Source organism: Botryllus schlosseri, chromosome 8 (assembly GCF_051294905.1).
Source record: "Botryllus schlosseri isolate E-star chromosome 8, Bs_hap1, whole genome shotgun sequence".
Classification (NCBI taxonomy): Eukaryota; Metazoa; Chordata; class Ascidiacea; order Stolidobranchia; family Styelidae; genus Botryllus; species Botryllus schlosseri.
Genome location: NC_137243.1, coordinates 2,246,586 through 2,272,721, shown reverse-complemented (window position 1 = coordinate 2,272,721; position 26,136 = coordinate 2,246,586). Strand labels below are relative to the sequence as shown.

Genomic DNA, 26,136 nt, shown 5'->3' with positions numbered 1-26,136 from the left:
TCTGACAGTCATTGGTACTTAATTTTTGTCTCCGCAACCCCAGAGAATAGGCAAGCAACTCCATTGGGGTCGCGATCCCTTGCTTGGGAGCCCTTGCTTTATATCTATGCAGTTGTATAAGAACCAAGTCTGCACATTCCAACTGGTCATGGAGTCAGGTGGTTGACCTCGATTAATACATTACTACATTTTCTAAGCAATTGACACATTTACACTTGTTTTGAATGGTACCGTACTTCGATGTTTCGGATATTAAAACCTTACAAGTCCATAACGAAAGGATATTGTGGCACCGGTTCGCACGAATTCCTGGTATGCGATTCGATGGGTATTGTGGGTCGATTGGCCGACAACAGGCAATTGAAAGTAATCTTCCTTTGAGTTGTAATAACATCAGTCGAGTATTATTTCCCTCTAGTAGCTATCACGTTGTTGCACCGAAATTACAGTTGCGCGTGCACGCCTGGTTACAAGGGAGACGGAATATATTGTGAGGCTTACGATCCATGTGATTTTCAAAACAACGACTATCCATGTTCCGTGTCAGCTTACTGCTCTAATATTGGACGCGGTCAGTCTGTCTGTGAATGTTTTCCGAATTTCAGAGGTAAGAACTGATTTGCTTGGAATACTTTTTTTCCGGATTCCGGGGATTCACCGATTAAATTGTTAGGTTGACTGAAAAAAAAAACGCTGCACACTAAATTTGGCTCGATTTCAACTGGTAGATGTGAATGCACAGGAGTTTGAAGATTTTGAATTTATTATAAAAAAATTTAAATTTTTTTTTCTCAAATTTCAACTCCTTAAAATTGTTTAGTTGTCGAAAAGAATGATGCTTAACCATTTTTGCTCACTTCCAGCCGGTAGAAGAATATTTTGGATTCGCAAAAATAGCCTGGACGGTGGGTAGTCCCAGAATTCTGAATGAAAAACTCCTATAACTTGGCTTCTACTGGTCAGAATTACGTCAAATTTGTTTTGCATCATTTTTGTAGACAACTCGACAATTCCACGGGTTTGACAGTAAAATTTGATTTAAAAAAAAATCTATCAATTGAAATCGAGCCAAATTTGGTGTGCAGCAGCGTTTTTCAGGCAACCCAACAATTTAATCAGTGAATCCCCGAAATCCGGGAAAAAAAATTATTTTTGAACAACCTTAGAACATGAAACAAACTATACATGCTGCGTCTAGACATCTGTAACCTATAAGTAATACATCAATATTCCCCGCAGTTGCAGATTATAGTTATCTGACTACCTACAACCATGCTATAACATCATGCCGAAATTTTTTTGCGTCTAATGGCCGATACCAAAATTTCTTTCAAGTGTACGATCAGTTCGAGATCATTGGCGAGCCAATATTTGTTATAGTCTGGAAGACAGTTTATTATATGCAGGGTTGTAACCAGCTCACAAAGCTCCGAGTCGTAAGTCAATCTCACTTTTATAGTTTTGACTCGAGTCAAGTCGAGTCATTTTCAATTCACCACCGAGTCAAGTCCGAGTCCAAGTCATCGAGCAGAGGTTCGGGTCCGAGTCATGGTATTATAACTCGAGTTAAAGCCCAAGTCGTTTTGTTGACTGCTCAGTTTCCAGTTAGAGTCTTGTTAAACCGACTTTTATAACTCTGTTTGGAGATATCGAATGGTTCGCATTTACAATAGACTAATTTTCCTAACTTTCAATTGTTTGTGGTCGCATTTTCAAGTACCAGTACCGATAGACGAAATCATAATAGTGTGGTAACTTTACTGTGCTTCGAAATTACAATAAAATGTCGGTCTTGGCCGTCTGAGTCTCGAGTCATATGAATTGGTTCGAGTCATGGGCGATGACTCGAGTCCAAGTCGAGTCCATACACAAATCGACTCGAGTCGAGTCATTTCAGTATTTTGAGAAAATGACTAAAGTCAAGTCGAGTCATCACAAAATCGTGACTCGAGTCATTACAACCCTGATTATATGACAAATGGTGCCATGTCGTTTTGACCCATTCCCATCTTTTCACTGCATCAAAATCTGGTGGTGTTCCGGACTAGTGAAAATGTTGATGAATTAAGTAGTTTGACAAAGGAGATATGTAGAAGAAAGTAGATGGTGGTGATATTGTTCATATGCAAGGTTCTTTTCGAATCTCTACTAGTTGCTGGTGATTACCCCTGACGAGCGTCAATACGATATATCTACACGTCTATATTGTTCAAAAACATTTACTTTTTTCTACAGGTAATGGAAAAACTTGCGATCCCGTTGATAATTGCGAGGCTGACGACAGAGGAGGTTGCTCAGAAGACGCCGACTGCATTTACATCGGACCCGGGAAGCATAAGTGTGTCTGCGTGGAAGGCTTCAGGGGCGACGGAACTACCTGTACGGAGATTAACTTGTGCGAAGAAAATAACGGCGGCTGCAGCACGAGGGCTAGGTATCTGTGTTAATCCCATTATTACATAGATCAGGGCTACCCAACCGTTTTTTAGCAAAGGTCTAGTTACAACAGTTTAAAATTTTCCACCGTCCGTTATAACCGTCTTGAAATAAAATATAACTTTCACAAATGTGAAGGAAATACGGTAAAATTCAGGTTCAGTTCGTATCGAATTAGAATTCATTTTCATAAGCATTGTGATCGAAACTAGAAGGTTGCTCGCACAGTACAAGCTACCATGCCAGCATGGGTATTATTCGTCACAATAACCACTGACTGTGCGGTGTAAGCAATTAGATGGCACATTGGCACTGGATCTCCCTGCGCGAGAGCGATATTTTCGTTAACTTGCTGCAAAATGCGGTGGACAATAGGGCTCTTCAAAAATGACTTTTTTTTCTCAAATCGCACTGGCTTCGGTACTTGATAAAATTGTTAGGTTACCTAATTCAAGCCTACACACCGAATTTGGTTCACTTCCAACCAGTAGCCGCATTGCTACAGGAGAAGAAAGTTTCTATTTATCATATAAAAATAAATGACAAAAAATTTGAAATTTTCCTGTTCACTCCATGAAAGTGTTAGGTTGTCCATAGAAACGATGCTCACCAAATTTGGTTCAATTTCAATCAGTGGAAGCGGAGTTATTGCTGTCGAAAAATTTGGATTATGAATAAAATAGTATTTACGGTGACCAATCCTTTAATTGTTTATTATAGTGGTGCCCACGGTGAATACTATTTTATTCAAATTCAAATTTTTCAACGGCAATAACTCCGCTTCCACTGTTTGGAATTGAACCAAATTTGGTGAACAGCGTTTCTATGGACAACCTAACACTTTCATGGGGTAAACAGAAATTTTTCAAATTTTTTGTTGTTTATTTTTATATCATAAATAGAAACTTTCTTATCCTGTAGCAATGCGGCTACCGGTTGGAATTGAACCAAATTTGGTATGTAGGCTGAAATTAGATAACCTAACAATTTTATCAAGTAGCCAGTACGATTTGAGAAAAATGTCACTTTTGAAGAGCCCTAGTGGACAAAGAGGCATTTTCAGGAAAACAACAAATTAGATTAGAATTACAATTAGAGTATAGAAACATTTCACAGATTAGATTCGAACTAGAATTAGAGCAAAGAAAGATTTCAAAAATACATTAAAATTGGATGACTGGCATTTAGTGAAATTAGACAACTAAAATTATCTAGTTGTGCAAGTCTGACACAGATGCGAAATCTATTTTATATCTCATTTTAAATCATCAACGGTTTTTGTCAAGAAAATCTTGGAAACATCATCCAAACAAATTTCTGTGCTGATGCCATGAATATATGTTTAAATGTTGCTTTCTTACTTTTACATGTGGTCATTGTGAATTTCATTTGCTGTTTGATGTCAGATGTTCAGATGAAAATTATAACCCAATGATTGTTGTTGTTGTTGTTGTTGTTACTGTGCTGTTGACAATGTGACATGTTTGGTCTTATGTTCGGAAAACTTGGTCAAAACACAAATAAATTTGTGCTTTATATTCCGATGTAATGTTGCATTCGATATGTTTCTAGTTAACTTCAAGTTTATGAAGTTTCGGTCTTGCTATTCTATTTATCCATCATCAGGAGTTATTAACATCGACATCGACATCGACAGGTGCGACAAAACAGGCCCCGGCGCGAGGACGTGTACGTGTTTCGAAGGTTATGAAGCGATAGGTGATGGTTGCGTCGGGAATCTTCTGCAGGAAGTAGCGCTGCGATCGGATCTTTCGCAGATTCAATCGTGGGTGTCGAGATGGCGTCAAATTAGATCGCTGCTGAATAATGTATGTTGGAAACAGTTTTACAGTAACTAACAATATGTTCACATTGGCACATTAATTCACTCCAACCCAGGGTTCATAACCTTCATTTACCTGAAGAACCCTTACGCTAATTTGCCGCACAAAATGAATTGCGCATCAGGGTTGTAATGACTCGAGTCATTTTTCAAATGCGGCAAATGACGCGGTACGAGTCAATTTTTGTATTGACTTGACTTGTGCTAGAGTCATTGTGCATGACTCAAACGAAGTCATATGACTCGATACTAGGACGGCCAAGACAGACATTTCATTGTAACTTCGAAGAATAGTAGAGTTACTTCATGATAGGGATTTCGTCTATCAGTCCTACTTGGACAATAGTGCCAGAAACTGTGGAGACTGAGAAAAATTGCTATATTATGAATAATACTAAGATCTTGGTTGCTTTGACACCTTATTTAGCGTCCACTTGCAACGTAATAATTTTATTTATAGCACAAGCTTTCGGAGCTCCGCTCCTTCGTCAGGTGGTAAAGTTAAAATAACGCAAAACGAACTTAATACAACCAAATACTCCATTAATTGTTCCAACGTTCAAATTTTATAACTCAAGGAACTTATTTGAATACTTTTTACAGCGTTGACAACAATGTTGTTCTTGAAATAGGCAGAAAATCATACTCTAAGATTCTAGGAGATGAATATTACCGCATCCTTGAATTTTACCTCAAATTTATTGTTACAAATACTTCGTCTGTAAAGTTTTTAAGTTGATGAAAAAAAACTTTTTGAAGCTGAAGAATGGATTCACCTGCTTCTTTCCGATGGATTCGGCCTGGTCCAGTCTAAACGGTGGTGACGCTAGCTTCTGGTTGACCGAGCAACATCTGCCTTATGTTCTGAAAAATCACATTGTCCCAGGTATGTTGAAATTGAGTCAAGTTGACTCCGATTGCAGATATTATCTGAAGTTCAGTAATAACCAGAGGTGGTCAGTAGGGTGGTTCAAAGTTATCTTTTTTTTCAGATTTTCGCGGCTATTAGCTAAAATTGTTTGGTTGACCAAAAAAACGTTGCACACCAAATTTGACTAAATTATGACTAGCCAGAGTGAAGCTATCAGTTGGAAAATGTTGAATTTGTTTTTTCAAAAATTTTACCGCTCGCTCCATGGAATTGTCAAGAAGTCTAATAAAACAGTACACAGCAAATTTGGCTCAGTTGCCACTGGTAGAAGCGAGTTTATTGAAGTTTAAAGTCGTGGATTTCCAAAAATAGTATTTACTGGTTGTAATCCAAGAATCATGAATGAAAAACTCGGTTAAATTCACTTCTGCTGGGTGCAATTGGGTCAACTTTGTTTTTCATAGTTTTAGTAAACAACGTAACAATTTCATGGATTAGCCAGTAAAATTTGAAAAAAAAATTGTTGAAGTTTTTCATGGTAAATTCAAAATTTTCAAACTCTCGGAAAATAGCTTTGCTTTAGCCAAATCATCGCAGCGGAATCAAAGTGGCTTATTTCCAGTTTTCAAATTTTGAAGGTTCATTTATAAAACTTGAAAAATGTCAAATGACTGAAAGAAAATGAAAACTTGAGTTAATTTTCTCAATGTGCAAAACGAAGATAAGACGCTTTGATTTCACTGCGACGAAATTTGGTGTGCAACGTTTTTTTACTAACAAAGTACACACTGTTGACACTTTTCATTTTTTAACGTAACAAGTAGTTTAGGTATATGCTAGCATCTCTTTTATGAGTGGAATTGTGGCAACTAGGCGAGATAGCCCTGTATTACGTTAAATCGATATATTTTTGGAAATTTTACCTACTTGTGGTGTCATTTCGATCAATTGGTCAATTTCGGAGGTGACCAATTTAGGCTAGTTCAAAAATAACTTTTTTTTTCAAGATTCCGGAGATTCACCAATTAAATTTTTACAATGCCTGAAAAAAAAACGCCGCACACCAAATTTGGCTCAATTTCAAACAGTAGTAGCCGTTGCAGAGCCAATTGAAATTATTATAAATTTTTTTTTTAAAATTTCAAATTTTACTGTCAACCCCATGAAATTGTTGAGTTGTCTACCAAAACGATACAAAACAAAATTTGACGTAATTACAACCCGTAGAAATGAAGTTATTTGAGTTTTCATTAATAATCTTGGGATTATCCACAAATTTCAACTGCCATAATCACTTCGCTTCTACCGGTTGGAATTAGGCAAAAATTGTTAGGCAACTTAACTATTTCATGGAGTTGACAGTAAAATTTGAAAAAAAAATTTGGTTTCAATAAATTCAAAAATTTCAATTGGCTCTGCGGTGGCTTCTACTGGTTGGAATTGAGCCAAATATGATGTCCAGTGTTTTTTTTAGGCAACCTAACAATCGAGTGATTCCCCGGAATCCTGAAAAAAAGTTATTTTCGAACAACTCTAGTGACCATCTCCGATTGACTGCAGAAATTGTGTGACTGCTTGACCAAATCTACTTTCTGAAATCGTCTACTTGAGTATTTTTCAATTCTTCATCTGCTATTTCCACTAGAAGTAGTTTCGACATGTCTTATAAATTGATACTATAAATTGCAATAAAGTAGAAATTTACTGTGTGTAATGTGTCGTTTGGTTCTGAAATATTTATATATGTTATTCATTAGCTGCAGTGAAGATTTTCACATAGAAGTTGATTGTTGCTTGTCTTTTAGAATTGCTGCTCACGTCGGCTCTTGTCGACAGAGAGGGAACAAGTTTACAAAGTCTCTTGATAAATGTGGATATTGACATCAACAAAATAACGGTCGATTCCAGTGACGTCGTGAGTGTGTTTCTCATTTGCAGTTGTAATGACTTGAGTCACGATTTTCTGATCACTCGACTTGACTCGAGTCATTTTCTCAAAATACGGAAACGACTCGACTCGAGTCAATCTGTGTGTTGACCCGACTTGGACTCGAGTCATTGCTCATAACTCGAACCAAGTCATGCGATTCGAGACTCAGACGGCCGAGACCGATATTTAATGTAATTTCGAAGAATAGTAAAGTAACCACACTATTGGGATTTTATCTAATTGTACTGGTAGGCCTACTTGAAAATGCGACCAGAAACTGCTAAAAGTGAGAAAATTATTATGATATAAATGCGAACCATTCAATATCACCAAACAGAGTTATTAAAAGTGGGTTAACAAGACTTTAAAATGGTAACTGAGCAGTTAACACAATGACTCGGACTCGAGTCATAATGCCATGACTCGGACTCCACCCTATGCTCTCTGACTTGGACTCGGACTTGACTCTGGTGAATTGAAAATGACTCAACTTGACTCGAATCAAACCTATAAAAGCGAGATTGACTTGTGACTCGGAGCATTGTGACTTGATTACAATCCTGATTATTTGAAGTAATACCTTGTATGATTAAATAGACACACCGGATAAAGGAGCGGAGCTCAAGTCGTAATCAAATTATAGTTACTACAAATGACGCTGTGTCTTGTTAAGTAGCAAAATGTTGAAGACGGTATAAGGAATCACTCGACTTGAAATATGACATTCAAATACAAACAATTTCTACTGAATCAAGACTAGTCAGCCCGCGCGTTTACCGGACCACGGCCTGACATATCGTTCTCACCTTCTGAAAAAGCCCTCTGATGTGTGGAACTTTATCTCGCCTGCTATCTGACAGTCGACAAGCATGTCCACATTCAAGTCGAAATACAAGCAATTACTACTAAATAAATACAGTCCATCCTCAAGATTACCGGACCACGACTGACCTATTGATCTCGCCTTCCATGACATACCACCCCATTTTTGTCGCTTGCTTTTTCTATACTATCTTCTTTACTTTTCATTCAGTGTGCAGTATGCATGCCTCCTCTTTAAATCGCATAAGGCGAGGTGGGTGTCTGATTACATAGACTACTCCTAGTCGCTTCGACACCTTACTATCTTTTCATCGTATCGCATTTGTGGTGTATTGAACTGATAAAAATTGCTAATAAAACAATGATGATGAATCTCTCATTTTCGTGTGTCTTTTATCTTGTCTTCTTTTACTTTTCATTCCGTGTACACGCCTCCTTCTTACATCTCCTAGGCCAGGTGGGTGTCTAATTTCAAAGCCTACTCCAAGTTGTTTCGACACCTTACTATCTTTTCATTGTATCGTGGTCTTCTAGCGTATTGAAATGATGAAATTGTTGATAATAAATTGAATTGATAATCATTATTCTCTATTTTCATTCCCTCAACACGCATAATGTTCAATGTGATACACAACACACAGTATGCAATGTAATATACAGATAGAAGGATATAAATACCGCCAAGAATGGTCTCTCAATTATGATCTTCTAGTTGGCTTTCTCTTTTGAGTCTCGTTCTTCAATTCATTCTTTACTTGCTCCTCATTTGTAAAGAACAGCGACCCAAACTTATCAGCATGACGAATCATACTTTACAAATTGTATATTTACAGAATGTTGGTATCAACACAACGGAAGTTGTCCAACTGCCGACCATCGGCAAAAAGCTGTACGCCAAACTCATAGCGCCCGACATCCCTGTCAGTGGGAGAGGAGTCATCCACATCATCGACACTGTGCTTGTGCCTCCGAGGGACGTTGTCAATAATTACCCCAATCTGTCGACAGTGTTGAATGTTAGTGGTGCGTGATCAACAAAATATTTCATGGATATCATCGTCCTTTCTTTGCAGGGGACGGGATTTGAGAATTACTCAGATTTTGTTGGTAAAATGAACGAGTCGGGATATCTGAGCGATCTCGAATCATCGGAGACGCCGTACACTGTGTTTCTGGCGCCAAACTCGGCTGTCAGGTAATTCGGGTTGTGTTAATTGCATATATATATAGAGAGAGACTTATTTCGTCAACCAATGATTCTGGTACATGAATCAGAATGAAGTATTAATTCTAATGATCCGAGTCGACTAATACCACCAAGTGTGCCACCTCCTTGCCACTAAGAGGTAATTTATCAATGGCAATTACAGTTTTAATACTACTTTACCCTGTGGAAGGATGTAAACCTCCATGGCTTGTATCCCAGCACACGAAACATGTAGTACAAAGCTATGCACGTTAATGCGAGTCGTGATCAATGAACAGCATTGTCATAAAGTGCAATGAAACAGGTACGGCCGAGAAAATACCAAATAGTCTTTAATGTGATGTAGTACTAGCATTGTATCCTTTGTGTTCCCATAAAACGTACACATCTGTGACGTTATAATTGATGAGATTTTTTTACCTAAAAAACAGAAGATCAACATTTTGACATTTTCTTACCCCCAAAAACTTAATTTTGACCAAATTTTGACATAATATATGCAAATGAAGTGTCTTCCCACTTAAAATTGTACCACTTGTCTTCATTTCTGGTTGGAACTCTCTATCCTTACGAAGTAGTTTGACTGAAAAAACTTTTTCGACTCAAAAACTAATTTTTATGAGAAAAATTTTTATTTTAACAAAATCTGATCCTATGACAAATTCCAGTAGTTACATCACGTATTATGGTAGAAATAATTAAGATTTGTTGCAGTCCAACGAAAGATACTTTCCTACATTCTCGGGTAAAAAGTGTCTGTTCTTACTAAGTAGCTTGCCAAGAATGGAGAAAGAACGTTCAACAGCAGCAGTTGCTTCTGACAATGTTGTCTCCATCACTTCTTGATATAAAAACCATGCAATGCTCACACAGTCTATCTTCAGTTAGGATATTGCGGTACGTTGACCATAACACCATGTCAACCTATTTGCTTCATTTGAATGTTTATGATTTACAATGAGCAGACAATGGGCCGTCTACAACGATAGGCCTATAAAGTAGGCTGCAAGCTGCAAAATGTCAAATGATAAGTTCACCGACAGTGCAAAATCTACGATACAAACGAAATGCAGGTTGCAAAAAAATTTTGACTATATAAATAATTTTAACATTTTTGGACCTAACGCTACAATTTCGACAAAATTTTCACTCTTTTTGACATGTCAAAAATCGTTCAAATCATAATAAAACGATTCACTCTGGTACTAGGTTTTTCCAAGGCTACTTCCATGTAATAAATTTGCCTTTGTTCGTTTCTCAGTGCTGCAAAAATATCACCCTCCTCATTCAACGATACTATCGAGTATCATATCATACCGGGGAAGCTGTTCAGATATTACGACTTCAGAAGTGGAGAACATTTAACGCCACTGTTAGGTTCAGGATATAAGGTGGGAACCTAATCTTATACGTATCAGCTTATGATAATTAGGATCGCAATAATGTAACGTTTATGAGGTGTCTTGTCATTTTCATTTGCTTTGCGTGAGATGAGCTTGCAATTCGTTACCATTATTGATATATTACACTACCGTATCTGGGGAACAGTGACAGTAAGTCATATGATGAAAATGATATCTTATTTTTGAAGTTTTGAATATCATGATATCAGTCTATCCCAAACCAGAGATGATATAACTCGAAATACTTCTACTTTTGCGGAATGCGGAGGACTCAGGTTATACATGTTTTTCCTTCTTTCAATACCATATTTAAACAATCTTGTACTGTGCATGGTTATTCTACTGGGCCAGCAGATTCTGGACATTTATATGTACACCGCATAAACTTTAGATCGCCTCAGGAGTCTATTGAATATATGGGATCAAACATTTGGAACAGTGTGCCTGATAGTAAATAGATAGCTCATCTAGTATTGACTCTTTTTTTGGAGAATTATAGAATTGAATACTATGGTGATACTAGAATAAACCTATTTTATTAAATTGTATATTGAAGTTCTGTAAGTCTGTGAGTGTCTTGAAATAACCAGTCTAATAATGCACTTGAGTGTATATCTAGGGATTGTTTCTGCTAATTTGATGGATTTTGGGATTTCAACAACTTGTTTCATAACTGTATGTAATACCGGCTACCAAATAAGTTTAGGGTGAATCACGAATTATGTCTCGCTATATTATTACAGCTAACGCTGGTCCGACATCACGAAAGCCTGCTCGTCAATGGATTGTCTGTACTTGTGAACGCGAACAGAACGGACAAAGGTAAATATAACACACATAGTAGCAGGGTTGAACAAAAACTGGTGCAAACGTCTAGACCAGTGGTTCCCAACCTTTTTCGACTCATCGCCCTCTTTTCAAACTCCACACTGATAATCGCCCCCTAATTATTGGGAACCGAAAAATGGGCATACAGACTGAAATAACCGGCGAGTTGACTAAAAAAAAAGGTCAACTTTTCGGCTCGACCTCGAAATTACACTTTTCCAGCTAAATTTTGGTGAGTTGACTAACAAAAAAGGTGATTTCTCCGACTTGATTCCCAAAAGGACCGTAACAGCACTTAGTCACCCCGCCCCCAATACGTTGGTCTTGACCCCCTCCTCCATAGGGTGATTAAGCAAACTTCTGCGCCCCTCAGACTCAACTTCCACGATACCTCTTGACCGCTACTTCTCAGCACAAATTGTTGGACTCTTTAGTTAGTGGGCCTAATTCGCGCGAAGCGCGAAAAATTTCTCTCATTCATGATTGAATCGGTCGATATGATCGGGAATTGCATATACATTGCTGTTAATTTTTTTATCCTCTCTCTCTGCTCATATGTATTCAGATTAACCGGTAAAGCTGAGTGAGGTGTCTTGGAAAATGTAGGGCCCGTAAATAATAATTGAACATATTCGGGCGGACCCGTGAGTATGACTTCGCTACGTCCTGACATTTTGTGGCCTGTCTGCTCTGTCAAATCGCCCATACGTACTAAACTAAAAGACGCACACGATTTCAAATTGATATTTCTGCACTGGCAATTAATTTTCCTCTGCGAGATGGCATTTTTTGTGGGGTTCTGATTGAAAGGACAGTAACATTTGGCGCCAGCTATTTAGGCACCAGCTATTTAGGCGCCTATGGACCATTAAATATATATGTATATCGTATATATATCGAAGTCGGTCAGCATAAAGGCAGTCTTTTTCCGCCAAGGTTTTCTCGTTCTGGCACACTTCTCGGAGTCGCATGTCACATGTTATATGTCTTGGTGCGTCATGGCTGACGCCGAGATGCCCATTTCTATAACTAATGCGTATTATTTCTTGGAGGAATGGTATCCCATAAGGAAGAAATATCTGACCACGAAATGGCGCGCAGCGCGAATTTTTTTTTGAAAAAGTTGCCCAAATTTCCAAAGTAATACTCAATAATTAATGTTAATTCACGAAAAAATTGTGGGCTCCCTTCGAGATCTGGCCGCCCATCCCAATTGGGGTTTGGGTGTGGCAGTTACGGTCATGGACGCCAATATAGCCATTTCAACGCGCCATCGCCCCCTATCGCCCCCTTCGTCCATTTTCGCCCCCCTATCGCCCCCTTGGCTATTTTCGCCCCCCTGGACCGACAAATCGCCCCCTGGGGGGCGATATCGCCCACGTTGGGAACCACTGGTCTAGACTCTAGAGCAGTGGTTCTTCACCTTTTTTCCTCCAGCGCCCCCTTTCGAAAATTATCGTGCTCCAGCGCCCCCCAACCTCATATTGTAAGGAATGTAATAAAGGCAATGAGTAAGAGGGAGGGCCGTAACAGCACTTCGTCAACCCCCCTAAAACGATTGACTTGCGCACCCATAGCGTGATAAACCAAACTTCTGAGGGCTTTGCCCCCAAGAACCCCATAGCTTGATTTCGATGGTCGGCAAAGTTTGTGTGGCCTGGTCACCCTAGGTGCCAAAATTTTCTATAATGCATGAATGAATAGGTGGTAATTACATACATAAGTCGCTATAAACTTTTTATCCTGTCAGCCCACATAATCAGATTTACCAGTAGCGCTGAGTGAGCTGTTGTATGGGAAAATAAAGGACACGTAATTAATAATTAAAGATATTTGGGCGTGCCCGTAGGTAAAATTAATTCGTTACCAGGGCCGTAACAGCACTTCGTCAGCCCCCCCCCCCCCCAAATAAAACGTTGGTCATGGGCCCCCCATCGGGTGATAAACCAAACTTCCGGGAGGCTTCGCCCCCAGACCCCCCTTTCGGCTACCGGTAAAGCTGAGTGATGTGTGATTGAAAAGGTAGGCCCCCTCAATAATAATTATACATCTTCGGGCGTATACCCTTTGGTAGGAACGAAACGGCACTTCGTCAGTCCCCCCGAAAAAACTTGGGTCTTGGGCTCCCATAGGGTGATAAACCGACCGCCCACCCATCACGTTGTTCGCTTTTGCCACGGAAATAGCTGTACTGTTTAGCGAGCCAGTGCGAAGCGCGATAACTTTCAATAATTCATGATAAAATCGGTCAGTAAGATCGGGGATCGGGAATATATATTGCTATCAATTTCTTGTCCTCTCTGCTCACGTTATCAGATTTACCGGTAGAGCTGAGTAAGGTGTGATGTTCCCTCTAATCCCCGAACGTGCGCAGTGGTGACACGGACTCTGCGCACAGAAAATCTACGTTGCGCACAACAAATCCGAAGCTATGACCTTTTTTAGTCGTTGCACACTGTTGTCCAAGGGTCAGCGCAGTGAGTTGTTGAGTGTGCGCAGACTCATCAAAACTTAGAGCGAACATTGTGATGTGTCTTGGAAACTGTAGGGCACGTAACTAATAAAACATATTCGGGTGGGCGCATCCGTTGGTATGACTTCGTTGCATGATGTTATTTCGTGACCTCCTGTCTGCTATAGCAAAAATATAGAATCGCCCAACAGGAATATCTAGTTTTAGATATCCCTGTCGCACAATCGTACTAAACTAAAAGAAGCACACGATTTCAAATTGGTAGCCTATTTCTTCACTGGCATATATTTTTCCCTGCCAGATGGAATTCGTCTTCTGGGGTTCAGATTCCCAAGACAGGAACATTCGGTGCCAGTCATTTAGGCGCCCATGGACAATTAAACCTATATATCTTTTGTAGGCTATATATAACGAAGTTTTCGGTGTTAATTTACTCTGAATACTCATTAAGGATATGTCCTACCAACACATCATCTACTGTGAAGCCATTTTTCTCCAGCGCCCCCATACCGCCCCCCTGAACCCAGCGCCCCCCATATCGCCCCCTGAGCGTTTCCGCCCCCTTCAAAATAGCCAGCGCCCCTTGGGGGGCGCTGGAGGCAAGGTTAAGAACCACTGCTCTAGAGCAACGGTTCTCAACCTTTTTGTCTGTCAGATGTATGTCTCACAGTGAAACGTTATGAAATATTTTCATTGTTTATCGCTATGCTTACGTCAGGGGTGTCAAACTCAACTGACTTAGCGGGCCATATTCAACACTTCAGATTACTCGTGGGCCGCAGCAAAATTCCTCAATCCCAAGATACTCCAAAATCCATGCTCCTGTTTTTCATTTGAATACTTCATTAATCAGCCCATATACAAAATCATATATTACATTATGTCAGGTATCATCAAGGTTCTATTCTAGCTGCACTTTCATTTGCAAACAGTGGAATTGGCGATAATACGAAGATTGGGACGTGTAATACAGTTATAAAACGATAAAACTTGGGCTTTAACGCTGATATAAGTTGGCATATTCCATGCTCCTTATGTTTTAGCGGTAAATTGGCATCAGCATTGCGTATGCGTTGTGCGGAATGCAAAAGGTTTAGCTGTAAACGCGGACGTTGGAATGCTCTTCATATTATTATATCGCGATTTGGTTCCTCCCGGGGCAGGGGACTTCTTATATTTTCCATGTAACCTGCATATAAGGGATTCACATTGGCGTTTTTGCTTCTGTGAATAACTGGTTTTGCTCAGTGAAAAGAATTTGCACTTGCTTACCTTCTCAGAAGTGGTGTCAATGTCAGCGACCTGCTCGTAATGGTGACTAGAAACCACAACACCGTAGCCGTCAGTCAGTGGTTTTAATGTAGCCTATAAACATACTCGACATGTGCTGTCTTGAGGGACTATTTAATTAGGCTTACCATATTTTGGAAATCGAAAAAGAGGACACTTTTTCAGAAATTTCAGACTTGCAAAACTTGCAAAGGTCATCTTTCCGCTCAGAGCTCAAATTACCGTTTTTCTCTCCACATTGCTAAGTGGATGACTGGAAAAAAAAGGGCATCTTTTCGCTCAGAGCTAAAATCACCGTTTTTGACTCCGAAATACCCGCCGGAGCGTCACTTCTGTGCTAATTTGCGGCATATCAGTCGCAATTTGCTTTAAATCTGACCCAAATTTTCAAAAAAGAGCACAAAAGGGCGTCCTACGAGGACACTTGCAAAAAAGTCAAAAAAGAGCACAAATCCTCTTAAAAGAGGACGTATGGTAAGCCTAATTTAATGGAGGCATTCCCTAAAACATTTGTTAGAAATGTGCTGGATAATACACACATTTTTCAATGTACTCCGAATTGCTTTGTGGGCCGGATAAAATCATCTGGCGGGCCAGATGTTTGACACCCCTGGCTTACATGAACATTATTTATGTAATGTAGCGTCTTGTGCATAACTTTTTGTCATAATTGCAGGTATTATCTACCGGTTGACTGACACCATTTTGGAACCAATAAAGACGCGTTGCGATACACCAACATCGTCTCAAGTGCTCACTCAATGTCTGCCTTGTCATTTTCCAAGCTCCTGCCCAGCCAAGTCAACACTTCTTGTAGAGGTATGTTCAAAGTATTCAGTGTTGCTGCTCGAGAGTTATGTTATCAATGAGAATTATAGCTTCAATACTATTCTTTCTAACGTGGAAGCCTTGAAACATCAATTGGTCATGCCGCAGCACCTAAAAGACGCAGTTCAAAGCTGGTCACGTAAGTGGTGATGACACATCTGTGAAGTCGTGATCAACGCACAGCATTGTCGCAAAGTTCGACCATACCGATTTCATTGCACTTGGTGACAATGTCGTGAGATGGTCATGACTTCGGAAATGTGCTATAACCAGCAACGTTCGTAGCTTTGTACTATATTCTTTGTATGCTATGATACGGCCAATCAAGGTGCCAAGGCTTCAGCATAGAAAATTAGTATCTAAACTATAATTCTCGTTGATAAATTAAGTTTCACTGGCGAGGAGCATATAATTTCAGTACTTGAAAATATCGTCTTTTACTACTCGACTCGAATCACTAAAATTATTACTCGATTCAGATTCGAGTACTCGAATCATTGTGCCCAGCCCTAATGGTAACCCTACATAATCGCTAATCCATTCCAAACCCCTCTGGGTACGACGTGCCACGCATAGTCTCATCCTAAGTCGGGTGATTATAAACGCTTTTTCAGACGCCGTGTCTGTTCGGATTAGTTACGTCGTCAGGCGGCGCTGTGAAAACGAGGACGGGCTGTCAAAAAAGGTGCGCGAAAGAATCAGCGATATCTGCGTGTTGCGAGGGCTTCTACGGCGACGGTTGCGACCCATGCCCGGGTGGGATCGGGAATATCTGTTTCAGAAGGGGGGCTTGTACGGACGGAATCAAAGGAAATGGTAGGTTGCTGGTTTAACACAGTGAATTGTTAACCTTTACCGACATGGCGAACCACGAATTTTCGCCTTGTCACGAAAATACGAATTTACCGCATCACACATCTAATACATTACTGTAGATTACTGGTGTACAATATCAACTGTGCATCAACAGCAGTGTTAAAAGAACATGACCATTAAAATGTGGATTTCGCACAAAACAAAGACATCATAATGAACATTCACTGCAAATCACTGTGATTATGTCTTAACCTTCAGCGAACCCCCGAGACTAGCTCAGCAAACCCATGGGTTTCCTGTGAATTAAGAAGCACTGGGTTATAAGACATATTGTGAAGTCAAATATTGATTGTATGCGGTATACTGATGTCAGCTTGTTTGTTAATTCATAAGGTGTCACATTAGTCATTGTTGGTACTCAAATGGAATTAGAAATGCCGCCGTAAATTTTTATACTAGAACTAACATTCCTAGTAAGTAAACTCAAAGTAAGCTGGTCCTAGTTTTGCTTAAAAACTGGGAACTGCTTCGCAGAAGCAAGAGTAGTACAATAAAGTCGATATATTGTGCAGTACATGTACATAGTCAACGCTCCAAGTTATCATGATGTAGTACAATTCTACTACAAGATACTGGTGTTCTAACGAGCAATACCTTTGCCATCTAGGTGTAATAAATAGGTTTTCAGCTATCTACGTATATTGTACCGTTGTGCATTTATACAGTAAATGTCAGGGTTGATTGCAACTTCAGTCGGAATTTTTTGTCGAACCGATTTGCCTCGAATCATTTTCTTTCACTATTTGTACTCGAGTCATAGCGTACCAAGTCATATTACTATGAAAATTAGTCCCTGAAACTGTCTTTCTGTTTGAGTAAACATGTTCGCAGCGATAAAAATGAGTATATTATGAATCCGAGGCCTGCGATATCACCCAACAGTTTCACAGAAGTGGGTTGAACCTGACTTGAACTTGATACTGAACTGTAAACACTATGACTTGGACTCAGAATTGACTTGGTGATTAATTCAAAATGACTCGACTTGACTCGAGTCAAAACTATAAAAGTCAAATTGAGCTGTGACTCGGAACCTTTCGACTTGGTTACAACCCTAGTAAATGGTATAAATTTGAAGCGGTACATTCACTCAAAGAAAGCAACGTCGTAAACCTAGGCTAGCCTGCTCCGTATTGTTAGATAAGTGTTCCCATACTCACTGATAATAGCTTTCCAATATGACTGTACATACATATACGCAATAGGGCTCTTCAAATATGACTTTTTTTCTCAAATCGTACTGGTACGGTATGAAAAATTTGGATTTGAATATAATGGTATTTACGGTGGGTACCACTATAATAAATAATCAAAGAATTGGTCACCGTAAATACTATTATATTCAAGTCCAAATTTTTCGATGGCAATAACTCCGATTCCACTGGTTGGAATTGAACCAAATTTGGTGAACATCGTTTCTATAGACAACCTAACACTTTCATGGGGTGAACAGAAAATTTTCAATTTTTTTGTTATTTATTTTTATATAATAAATAGAAACTTTATTCTCCTGTAGCAAAGCGGCTACTGGTTGGAATTGAACCAAATTTGGGGTGTAGGCTTAAATTAGGTCACCTAACAATTTTATCAAGTAGCCAGTACGATTTGAGAAAAAAAGTCATTTTTGAAGAGCCCTGCGCAATAAACCTAAATGTACCAATAGTTTCCAATAAGTTATTGCATTGCTCATCTATTGATGTATTTCAGGTACTTGCACATGCTCCAATTCCAAATACGCGGGTACCGCATGCGAGACGTGCGCGAGTGGAAGATACGGCCGAGAATGCGACAACACCTGTCAATGCGTGCACGGAGTTTGCAACGACGGAAGCAACGGCGACGGGAGTTGCGTTTGTGAAAAAGGTTTGTCATTCCACGGCCATAACTTTTATTTTCATTAAGCTTAAAGGGGCACTGCGCTCTACATATGATGTAGTCTTGAACTATACGTAGAATTGCGAAGAAATTTCGTAGCCACCACATTCAAACTAATTGAAGCTAAAATGCCGGTACTCTAGTTCTAATCTAATTTGTTGAATGTTTCCATGCTCTAATTTCAGCTAATTACCATTTTTCCCTAAAAATGCTACAGACATTTGCCGTTCTCATACATATGAGAGTGAAGTCAAAATTGATACGAACTGAACATGTTTTTTTTATTTCATTTGCGCCAATTCTAATTCTAATCTGACCAGAAAAAATTGTGTGGCTATAACGGTAATTCTAATCTAATTTGAAAAAAATAATTGTGTAGCAATAATTCTATTTCTAATTCTAATTCTAGTTGTCAGGTGATATTATGAAGGAACCGTGTCTTACGATACCGCATAGACAAGCTAGAGCGGAAAGTTACACTGGTGTAAATCTTTTACCTAGCCAGTTTGAATACGGTGGCTTTTTGAGAAATATGATTGCTGACAAAAAATGTTCACACATTTATCTTTAATTTGAGAACACATCTTATTTAAAGCGCTATTCACCTTTAATCCATTTGTTCGCCTTGGTTATTCGCAAGGTTGTAAACAAGTCACAAGTCAATCTTGCTTTTATAGATTTGACTCGAGTCAAGTCGAGTCATTTTCAATTCACCACCGAGTAATGTTGAGTCCAAATTGACAAATTGATACAAAAATTGATTCGGGACGCGTCATTTTGTGCATTTGAAAAAAATGACTCGAGTCATTACAATCCTGATTATTCGGATTGCTGACATACAACGTTCTTTTCAATTCTCTGCTGGTTATGACGATTACCCCTGACGAGTGTCAGCCCGATATATTTGAGATTATTTCAGTACGAATATATTACTCAATTATGTATTAAAGTTCTGTACCTCCACAGTCCACATGCTTTTTCATTTCTTGTGAAATATTTTCAGGGTACCGCGGGGTGGACTGCGACCAGGCGATCGACCCGAGCAATTCGTGCAACAACACGTGCCACACGGCAGCCAACTGTGTCCCTGCCAATGTCGGTCCTGGGACGCGATGTGTGTGCAGTGCCGGCTACCAAGGCGACGGTGTGGACTGTAAACCCATCAATCCATGCACGGATCCGAATATAAACTCTGGTTGTCATGAAAACGCTATTTGCACGTAAGAGGGTGTCTTTCACCATTATTGGTACGATTGCTATATTTCTTCGTGGTGATGTTTTTTTATTGCTGACATTATTGTCTTGGAGTAGAGGTTTTTAACCTGGCGTCCGTGATAGGCCAATGTTGAAACTACCACTATAAAACTATATCTACAATAGAATATTATATTAAAATTGAAATAAACCCGAAAGGATTACACCAAGTGTCAGCTTTAAATATTCGTTTTTATATCGATATGAATATAATACTCCATTGTATATTGAAATTTTGTTTTTATTTTTGACTTATTTTCTTATTTTGAGTGGACACCGTAGGTTATAATTGCCACACGGAGGTTACAAACACTAATCAATACAATCAAACTGATTATCAAGCTACGACAAAGGGCGGGGCAGAAGTGATGAGCATTTTTTAGTCATCTGATTCCTAAATCTCACGTTTAGCGCCTCCCAATAGAATTCAGGGGTCCGTTTTGAAAAAGATTCTTTATCTTGGATAATTTAAATCAGTTGTTCTCATGCATTACTTCGAGTAAAATTACAGTGTTCACAATTCGGTAAATTTTTCTAATATAAGAAATGTCTTCATCGAATGCATAGATAGAAACTTTATGAGTTGTTTGACTCTGTTGTGTGACAGCCCACCCATTAGGGGTGTATGTGATGATTGTTATAATTACTATTGTGATGGTACTGGTATTTCTAGGGCCGCCAAGTGTCTAGCTCCGACTAGGTGAAATGGACACTTGGTGGACCCACAGCAATGCATGCGCTTCTTGTCTGAACTTGCTGCCGTGAGGACGCAGAAATAAAGCTGTCTAAAACTATTGTGAATCTCTTTACAACGACCATATTAGGAGGTCTTCCACAGTTGTACCCCAATTAGAACAGGTTGGGGAGAAGGGACAATTGCAACCATCAAATATATTTTGCCTTGTTGGTGTGAGGTATTAATGTAATTGGGGCAGATTAGCTTGTGGGTCTAATTTGTTATTAAATTTCCGGGCTGACTTAATGGTTTATCCACCTATGTTAATAATCCTATCTACATTTGGAGTAAAGTTAATTTGTTATTACTCAACAAAATCATAGAACCTCGTGGTGGTTCGAGTTGGAATAAGGTTGAAAACAAATGTTTTAAATAAAATCAATCTATACCCAGTACCCACCCAATCATCCCTAGCGCGTTTCATTTAGAAGGGCATCAGCCGGACGTCATAACTGTTCCTGTAAAGCTAAATACGAAGGAGATGGAATTTACTGTGCGCCCGTCAACCCATGTTTTAAAACGTACGGTCCGAAATGCGACGAAAATGCCGATTGCTTCATGATCGCGCCCAACTCGTCTCGGTGTGTGTGCAAAGAATTTTTTACGGGGGATGGAAAGTCATGTTCGCAAGTCGATGTTTGTGCGGAAGGTATGTTATTACTAGGGCAAGTTTTTGTTGCGTTCAAATCCGTGGAAAGTTGCACTTATTTTTCCACAAAAGTTGCATTTAATTTTCGGCGGTCTAGCCCGAATTTACGTCAAATCAGAAAGGACCTCAATTTTAAAGGACAGTGAAATAATCAAGCGATCTACTTTGCAAATTGCAAAAACTTCCATGAAAAATCGAAAAAATTGCAAAAAGTTGCAATATAAGATTTCTCCAAACAGCTTAAAACAACATACTAAATAACGTGCGAGTATTTAGGAAGCTGACGGAAGTTGTAAAAAAAGTAGCAAAAGTTGCAAAAACTTGTCCTGTTACACATTATTCCATTTGTGTGCCTTGGAGTCGACTTTTATCAAAATACACCAACCAAAACTCTGTCAACAAAAGGAGTTTGTGTACCACCTAAAAATAGTACATAGAATGCTCTCTCATTCGAAATTTCATGCTGGTGACGTCATATTTTGTGATACGATTGTTGATATACAATGTTCTTTCCAATTCTTTACTAGTTGCTGACGATTACCCCTGAAGAGTGTCAGCCGAAAATATTCGGGTTTATTTCAATGTGAATATACTATTCAATCCTATTACAATAGTATTGTTTACAGTGTACTCATATTGAAATAAACCATATTATTTTTGACTGACACTCGTCAGGTATAATCGTCATCAAGTAGCAGAGAATTGGGAAAAATATTGTTTATCAACGATCGTATCACCAAATGTGCGTCACCAGCATGAAATTTTGAATAAGGCAAAGAGATCGCTCGAGCCAAATGTACTAATTTTAGTGTTTAGTATTAATTTACTTTGAGCATAAGCGATCTCTACGCCTCGATTTTTCGTAATTTCATGACAGATTGTCAGTAATGTCATATTTTGTGATACAATTGTTGATATACAATGTTCTTTGTTGCTGACGAACCCCTGACGAGTGTCAGCCGAAAATGTCCGGCTTTATTCCATGATGAATATGTTCTTCAATTGTATGTTGAAGTTTTGTACCTCCAAGGGCCTCTTCAAATCCTAAATTTTGATGGAAATTTATTGGATAACACTAACAATTTTTCATTTACTCGGCATTACATTGTGCGCACAATGAAATCGTCCCGCAGGCTACTTTTCGAATCAAGGCTATCAATTTTCCCAACAATATCCCAATTCCAATTATATGTACTGTGAGAAGCATGTTCTCATTTTTCTTGGCTTATATTCTGTAGACCACGGCGGATGCAGCGAAAACGCCATTTGCACGTCGGGTGACAATCCAGGAGACAGAACTTGTGAATGCAAGAGCGATTACTATGGAAACGGGATCAACTGCACAGGTATAATCAATTACTTCCAAGGCTTTTTATCAGATGATTTAACAAAACACACCAGCTTTTATCAAAATACACCAGCCAAGGCCGTGTCAACAAAAGGCGTTGGTATACCATCTTAAAATAGTACATTGAACGCTCTCTTCGAAATTTCATATTTTGTGTTACAATTGTTGATGTACAATGTGCTCTACAATTCTCCACTCGTTGCTGATGGTTACCCCTGACGAGTGTCAGCCAAAATATTCGGGTTCATTTCAATGTGAGTATACTATTCCATTGTGTTATGAAGTTCTGCGCCTCCAAGAGGCTCTTCAAACTTATAGTGATACCGAACTATATATTTTGCATACTCAATAAAATTGTTTCACTTTCAGGGTCTATTTACTCTTTTATCAGTGGTAAACCGAGGTTCAACTGGTTTACTCTGATGGACACATTCGCGTCTCTCATGCCGCATATCTTGAGTCGAGGCAACCCGATCGTGGCGTTTTTACCGTCGCAATCAATTATGATGAATCTAAACTCATCATGGTTAAATTACGAAGAGCCGGCAACACAGGTGAAAATTATCATGATAATTTGTTTAAAAATGTATTCAACGGAAACATTCTAGCGCTAGACGGCTGGCTTTTCCAAATTCGATCAGAATTTGAATTCTAGCAACCCCGTTTATTTCCAAAATATTAGATTAGAATTAAATAGTATATTCATATTGAAATGAACCCCAATATTTTCGGCTGACACTCGTCAGGGGTAATCGTCAGCAACTAGTAGAGAATCTGAAAGAACAGCGTATATGAACATTCGTAACACAAAATGTGACGTCACCAGCAAGAAATGTCGATTATGAGAGCGTTCAATGTACTATATCTAGATGATACACGAACTCTTTTTGTTGACACAGCCTTGGCTTGGCATCTAAAATAGTACATTGAACGCTCTCGTATTTGACATTTCGTGCTGGTGACGTCATATTTTGTGTTACGATTGTTGATATACGCTGTTCTTTCAGATTCTCTACTAGTTGCTGACGATTACCCCTGACGAGTGTCAGCCAAAAATATTCGGGTTCATTTCAATATGAATATACTATTCAATTGTATATTGAAGTTCTGTACCTCAAAGAAGCTGTTCAGATTATAATTAGAATTACTGAATTAGCTAAAACAAGGAAATTGAATCAAATTCAGAATTAGCTAAAAGTACGATAAAAATCAATTTCAGTTCATACCAAACCAGACTTAATTCTGATTAACATGAGAATGGAGAATTTCTACACACCAAGCCACAGTGCTCCTATAACATTTTCAGGAAAACCGTAAATTGGATTATAAATAAAATTAGAGTATGGTAACACGTCACAAATTATTACCGGCATTTCACACTAATCAGTTTAATCAGTCGACTAGAATTATCTGGCCGTCCAAGTTTACCTGCAACTAACATTTTTCAAAATTTTGTGCAAATGCAAATAACGACACCTTTCTTTCATAAATTGACCAATTTCGAATTTTGCAAATGCAGATATTAACCCTCGCTACGCGGTTGGCTCATGCATGAGCCCGGATTGTATTTTCACGAACACGCTTCACTTAATCCCGAATATCTTGCGTGATACTGGTCGCAGAAAGTTACATCTATTTCAGATGGATAGCTAGTATCAATACGCATACGTCGAGCCATAAATAACCTATTAGACTATGAAATAACCTCATCAAAATACCGATTGAATACACAAAAACGTTTTGCGCAAAATACAACTTGCGGCGGCGCTCGAGTGCATGTGCGCGCGCGAGATAAACCAGCGCCCGTGACCAGCGCATCTCCGTTACAGACGTCATATTCATATGCAGCTCTTTTCTCCAAACAGCTGTTGACTATGTCATCGCCCATCTATTGTAATGCTTATATCTAACATTGGTCGCAGGACAGATTATTCGAATTGGAAGTAAACATATGTTACGAAATAACATGCCTGGGTTTTAGCAATATATTCCATGTTGTGATTAGCGCGGACTTGCTGTTGCAGATTACGCATATGGATTATTCGTACTTTTCATACCAATACATCAACACTACCATCTTCAGTGAGTTACATGATCTCCGCTCTTGATATGACAGCAAATTTACGACATTTCTGGTGAAAATGTTGCGCATCTTTCCCGTGGTAGCGCACGAAACGCACCGCTCGATAATATGTGATAAACTGATTTGAAACGCCCATAAAATATCAGTGAAGCACTGTATTCACATTGCAGGTATGACTCTGTCAATTCAACCAATTCAGTCCTAGTTGTTTTACAACGGCAAAGTTCGTTTCAACACATAACACTATCTCGTACAAAGAATGGACAAAAGCGAGTACACATACCGACATTGTGAAATGAATCATTTCAACGTCAGGGATCCTATGTTATTACCAAAACAAAAACACGCCGCAATTTATTTGCTGTTGTGCTTGGCGCAGATTTCATGTTGCAGATTACGCATAACAAGGTATATCTTTATAATAAGTTGAGTCGCCAATGCTATATAGGCCACTACGTCATCTACATTGTTTCATACGAAGCCATCATTGTACCCATGACATGGTTTTCCATTTGTTGGTGCTAGATTTGGTTTGTTACCATTTCAATTTGCGGTTGTATTCCTCGCGTGATGCATTATTTCATATGTTGTATCATGCAATATACTATATTCTTTTACCAAAATATGGCTGCACTTCGAAGCAAACTGATTGCTGCGATGCGCGTGTGGTACAGAAACCACTATTCTTCTGCGATAGCTGAGGTGGTTGTGGATGCCTATTATCTGTTCAATAGATAGGCCTTGTCTCAAAGCGTTTGTCTACACCACCACCGTCGATGGCTTGCATAATATTTGATAAACTGATTTGAAATGCCAACAAAAATATCAGTAAGAATGTGTATTCATATTGCAGGTATGACTACCTGTCAATTCAACCAATTCAGTTATAGTTGTTTTACAACGGCCAATTCGTTTCAACACATAACACTATCTCGTACAAAGAATTGATAAGCAATTACCATATAACGGCGTTGTGAAATGAATAATTTCAACGTCCGCGATACTACGTCATTTTCGAACAATAACACGCGGCGCGTGTATGTGCGCTGAATGCGAGACGCTTGGCGTCGAACACACAGTAGCCAGCTGTAGCCATCGGTACATCAGCACTCGTTACAATCGACTGTATTATCGTAAGAACCTCACTCAGGTCGTTTTGGAATCCTGATATTGCTGTGAAATCAGCCAGGCGATGACTCTATCCCGAGCAGCTCCGTGTATGACGTAGCAGCAAATTCAAAAGTCGAATTCTCTTTTATTTTCAAAAAGTTGAGAACACTTCCCGGTACAGGGGCATCACCTGTTACTCTCTCGCTTTCAGAGTAGCTCAGTTGGTTAGGCGCCTGTTTCCTGATTACAGCGATATATTAGGCGTCGGTTCAAG

At 39.1% G+C, this 26,136-nt stretch overlaps 2 protein-coding genes across 5 annotated transcripts in view; one reads left to right on the top strand and one right to left on the bottom strand.

Moving 5' to 3' along the window:
- LOC145444823 (uncharacterized) overlaps positions 1 to 4,815 on the bottom strand; it is a 95,197-nt gene extending 90,382 nt beyond the window's left edge. The window contains exon 1 of the mRNA XM_080322844.1: positions 4,791 to 4,815. The gene's annotated coding sequence lies outside the window, so the exon portion shown is untranslated. The remainder of the gene's footprint in view (positions 1 to 4,790) is intronic.
- The window catches only part of LOC145444820 (stabilin-2-like), a 71,260-nt gene that overhangs the window by 21,406 nt on the left and 23,718 nt on the right, over positions 1 to 26,136 (top strand). For 3 of the 4 annotated variants that reach the window (XM_080322841.1, XM_080322838.1, XM_080322840.1), the window contains 16 exons: positions 450 to 607; positions 2,236 to 2,434; positions 4,094 to 4,265; positions 5,039 to 5,165; positions 6,956 to 7,065; positions 8,736 to 8,918; positions 8,976 to 9,097; positions 10,371 to 10,500; positions 11,256 to 11,334; positions 15,780 to 15,922; positions 16,546 to 16,747; positions 18,515 to 18,670; positions 19,686 to 19,902; positions 21,101 to 21,321; positions 22,560 to 22,667; positions 23,039 to 23,223. In XM_080322841.1, the coding sequence (XP_080178967.1) occupies positions 450 to 607; positions 2,236 to 2,434; positions 4,094 to 4,265; positions 5,039 to 5,165; positions 6,956 to 7,065; positions 8,736 to 8,918; positions 8,976 to 9,097; positions 10,371 to 10,500; positions 11,256 to 11,334; positions 15,780 to 15,922; positions 16,546 to 16,747; positions 18,515 to 18,670; positions 19,686 to 19,902; positions 21,101 to 21,321; positions 22,560 to 22,667; positions 23,039 to 23,223 (2,512 nt within the window). The remainder of the gene's footprint in view (positions 1 to 449; positions 608 to 2,235; positions 2,435 to 4,093; positions 4,266 to 5,038; positions 5,166 to 6,955; positions 7,066 to 8,735; positions 8,919 to 8,975; positions 9,098 to 10,370; positions 10,501 to 11,255; positions 11,335 to 15,779; positions 15,923 to 16,545; positions 16,748 to 18,514; positions 18,671 to 19,685; positions 19,903 to 21,100; positions 21,322 to 22,559; positions 22,668 to 23,038; positions 23,224 to 26,136) is intronic. The other variant, XM_080322839.1, reaches the window with a different exon arrangement.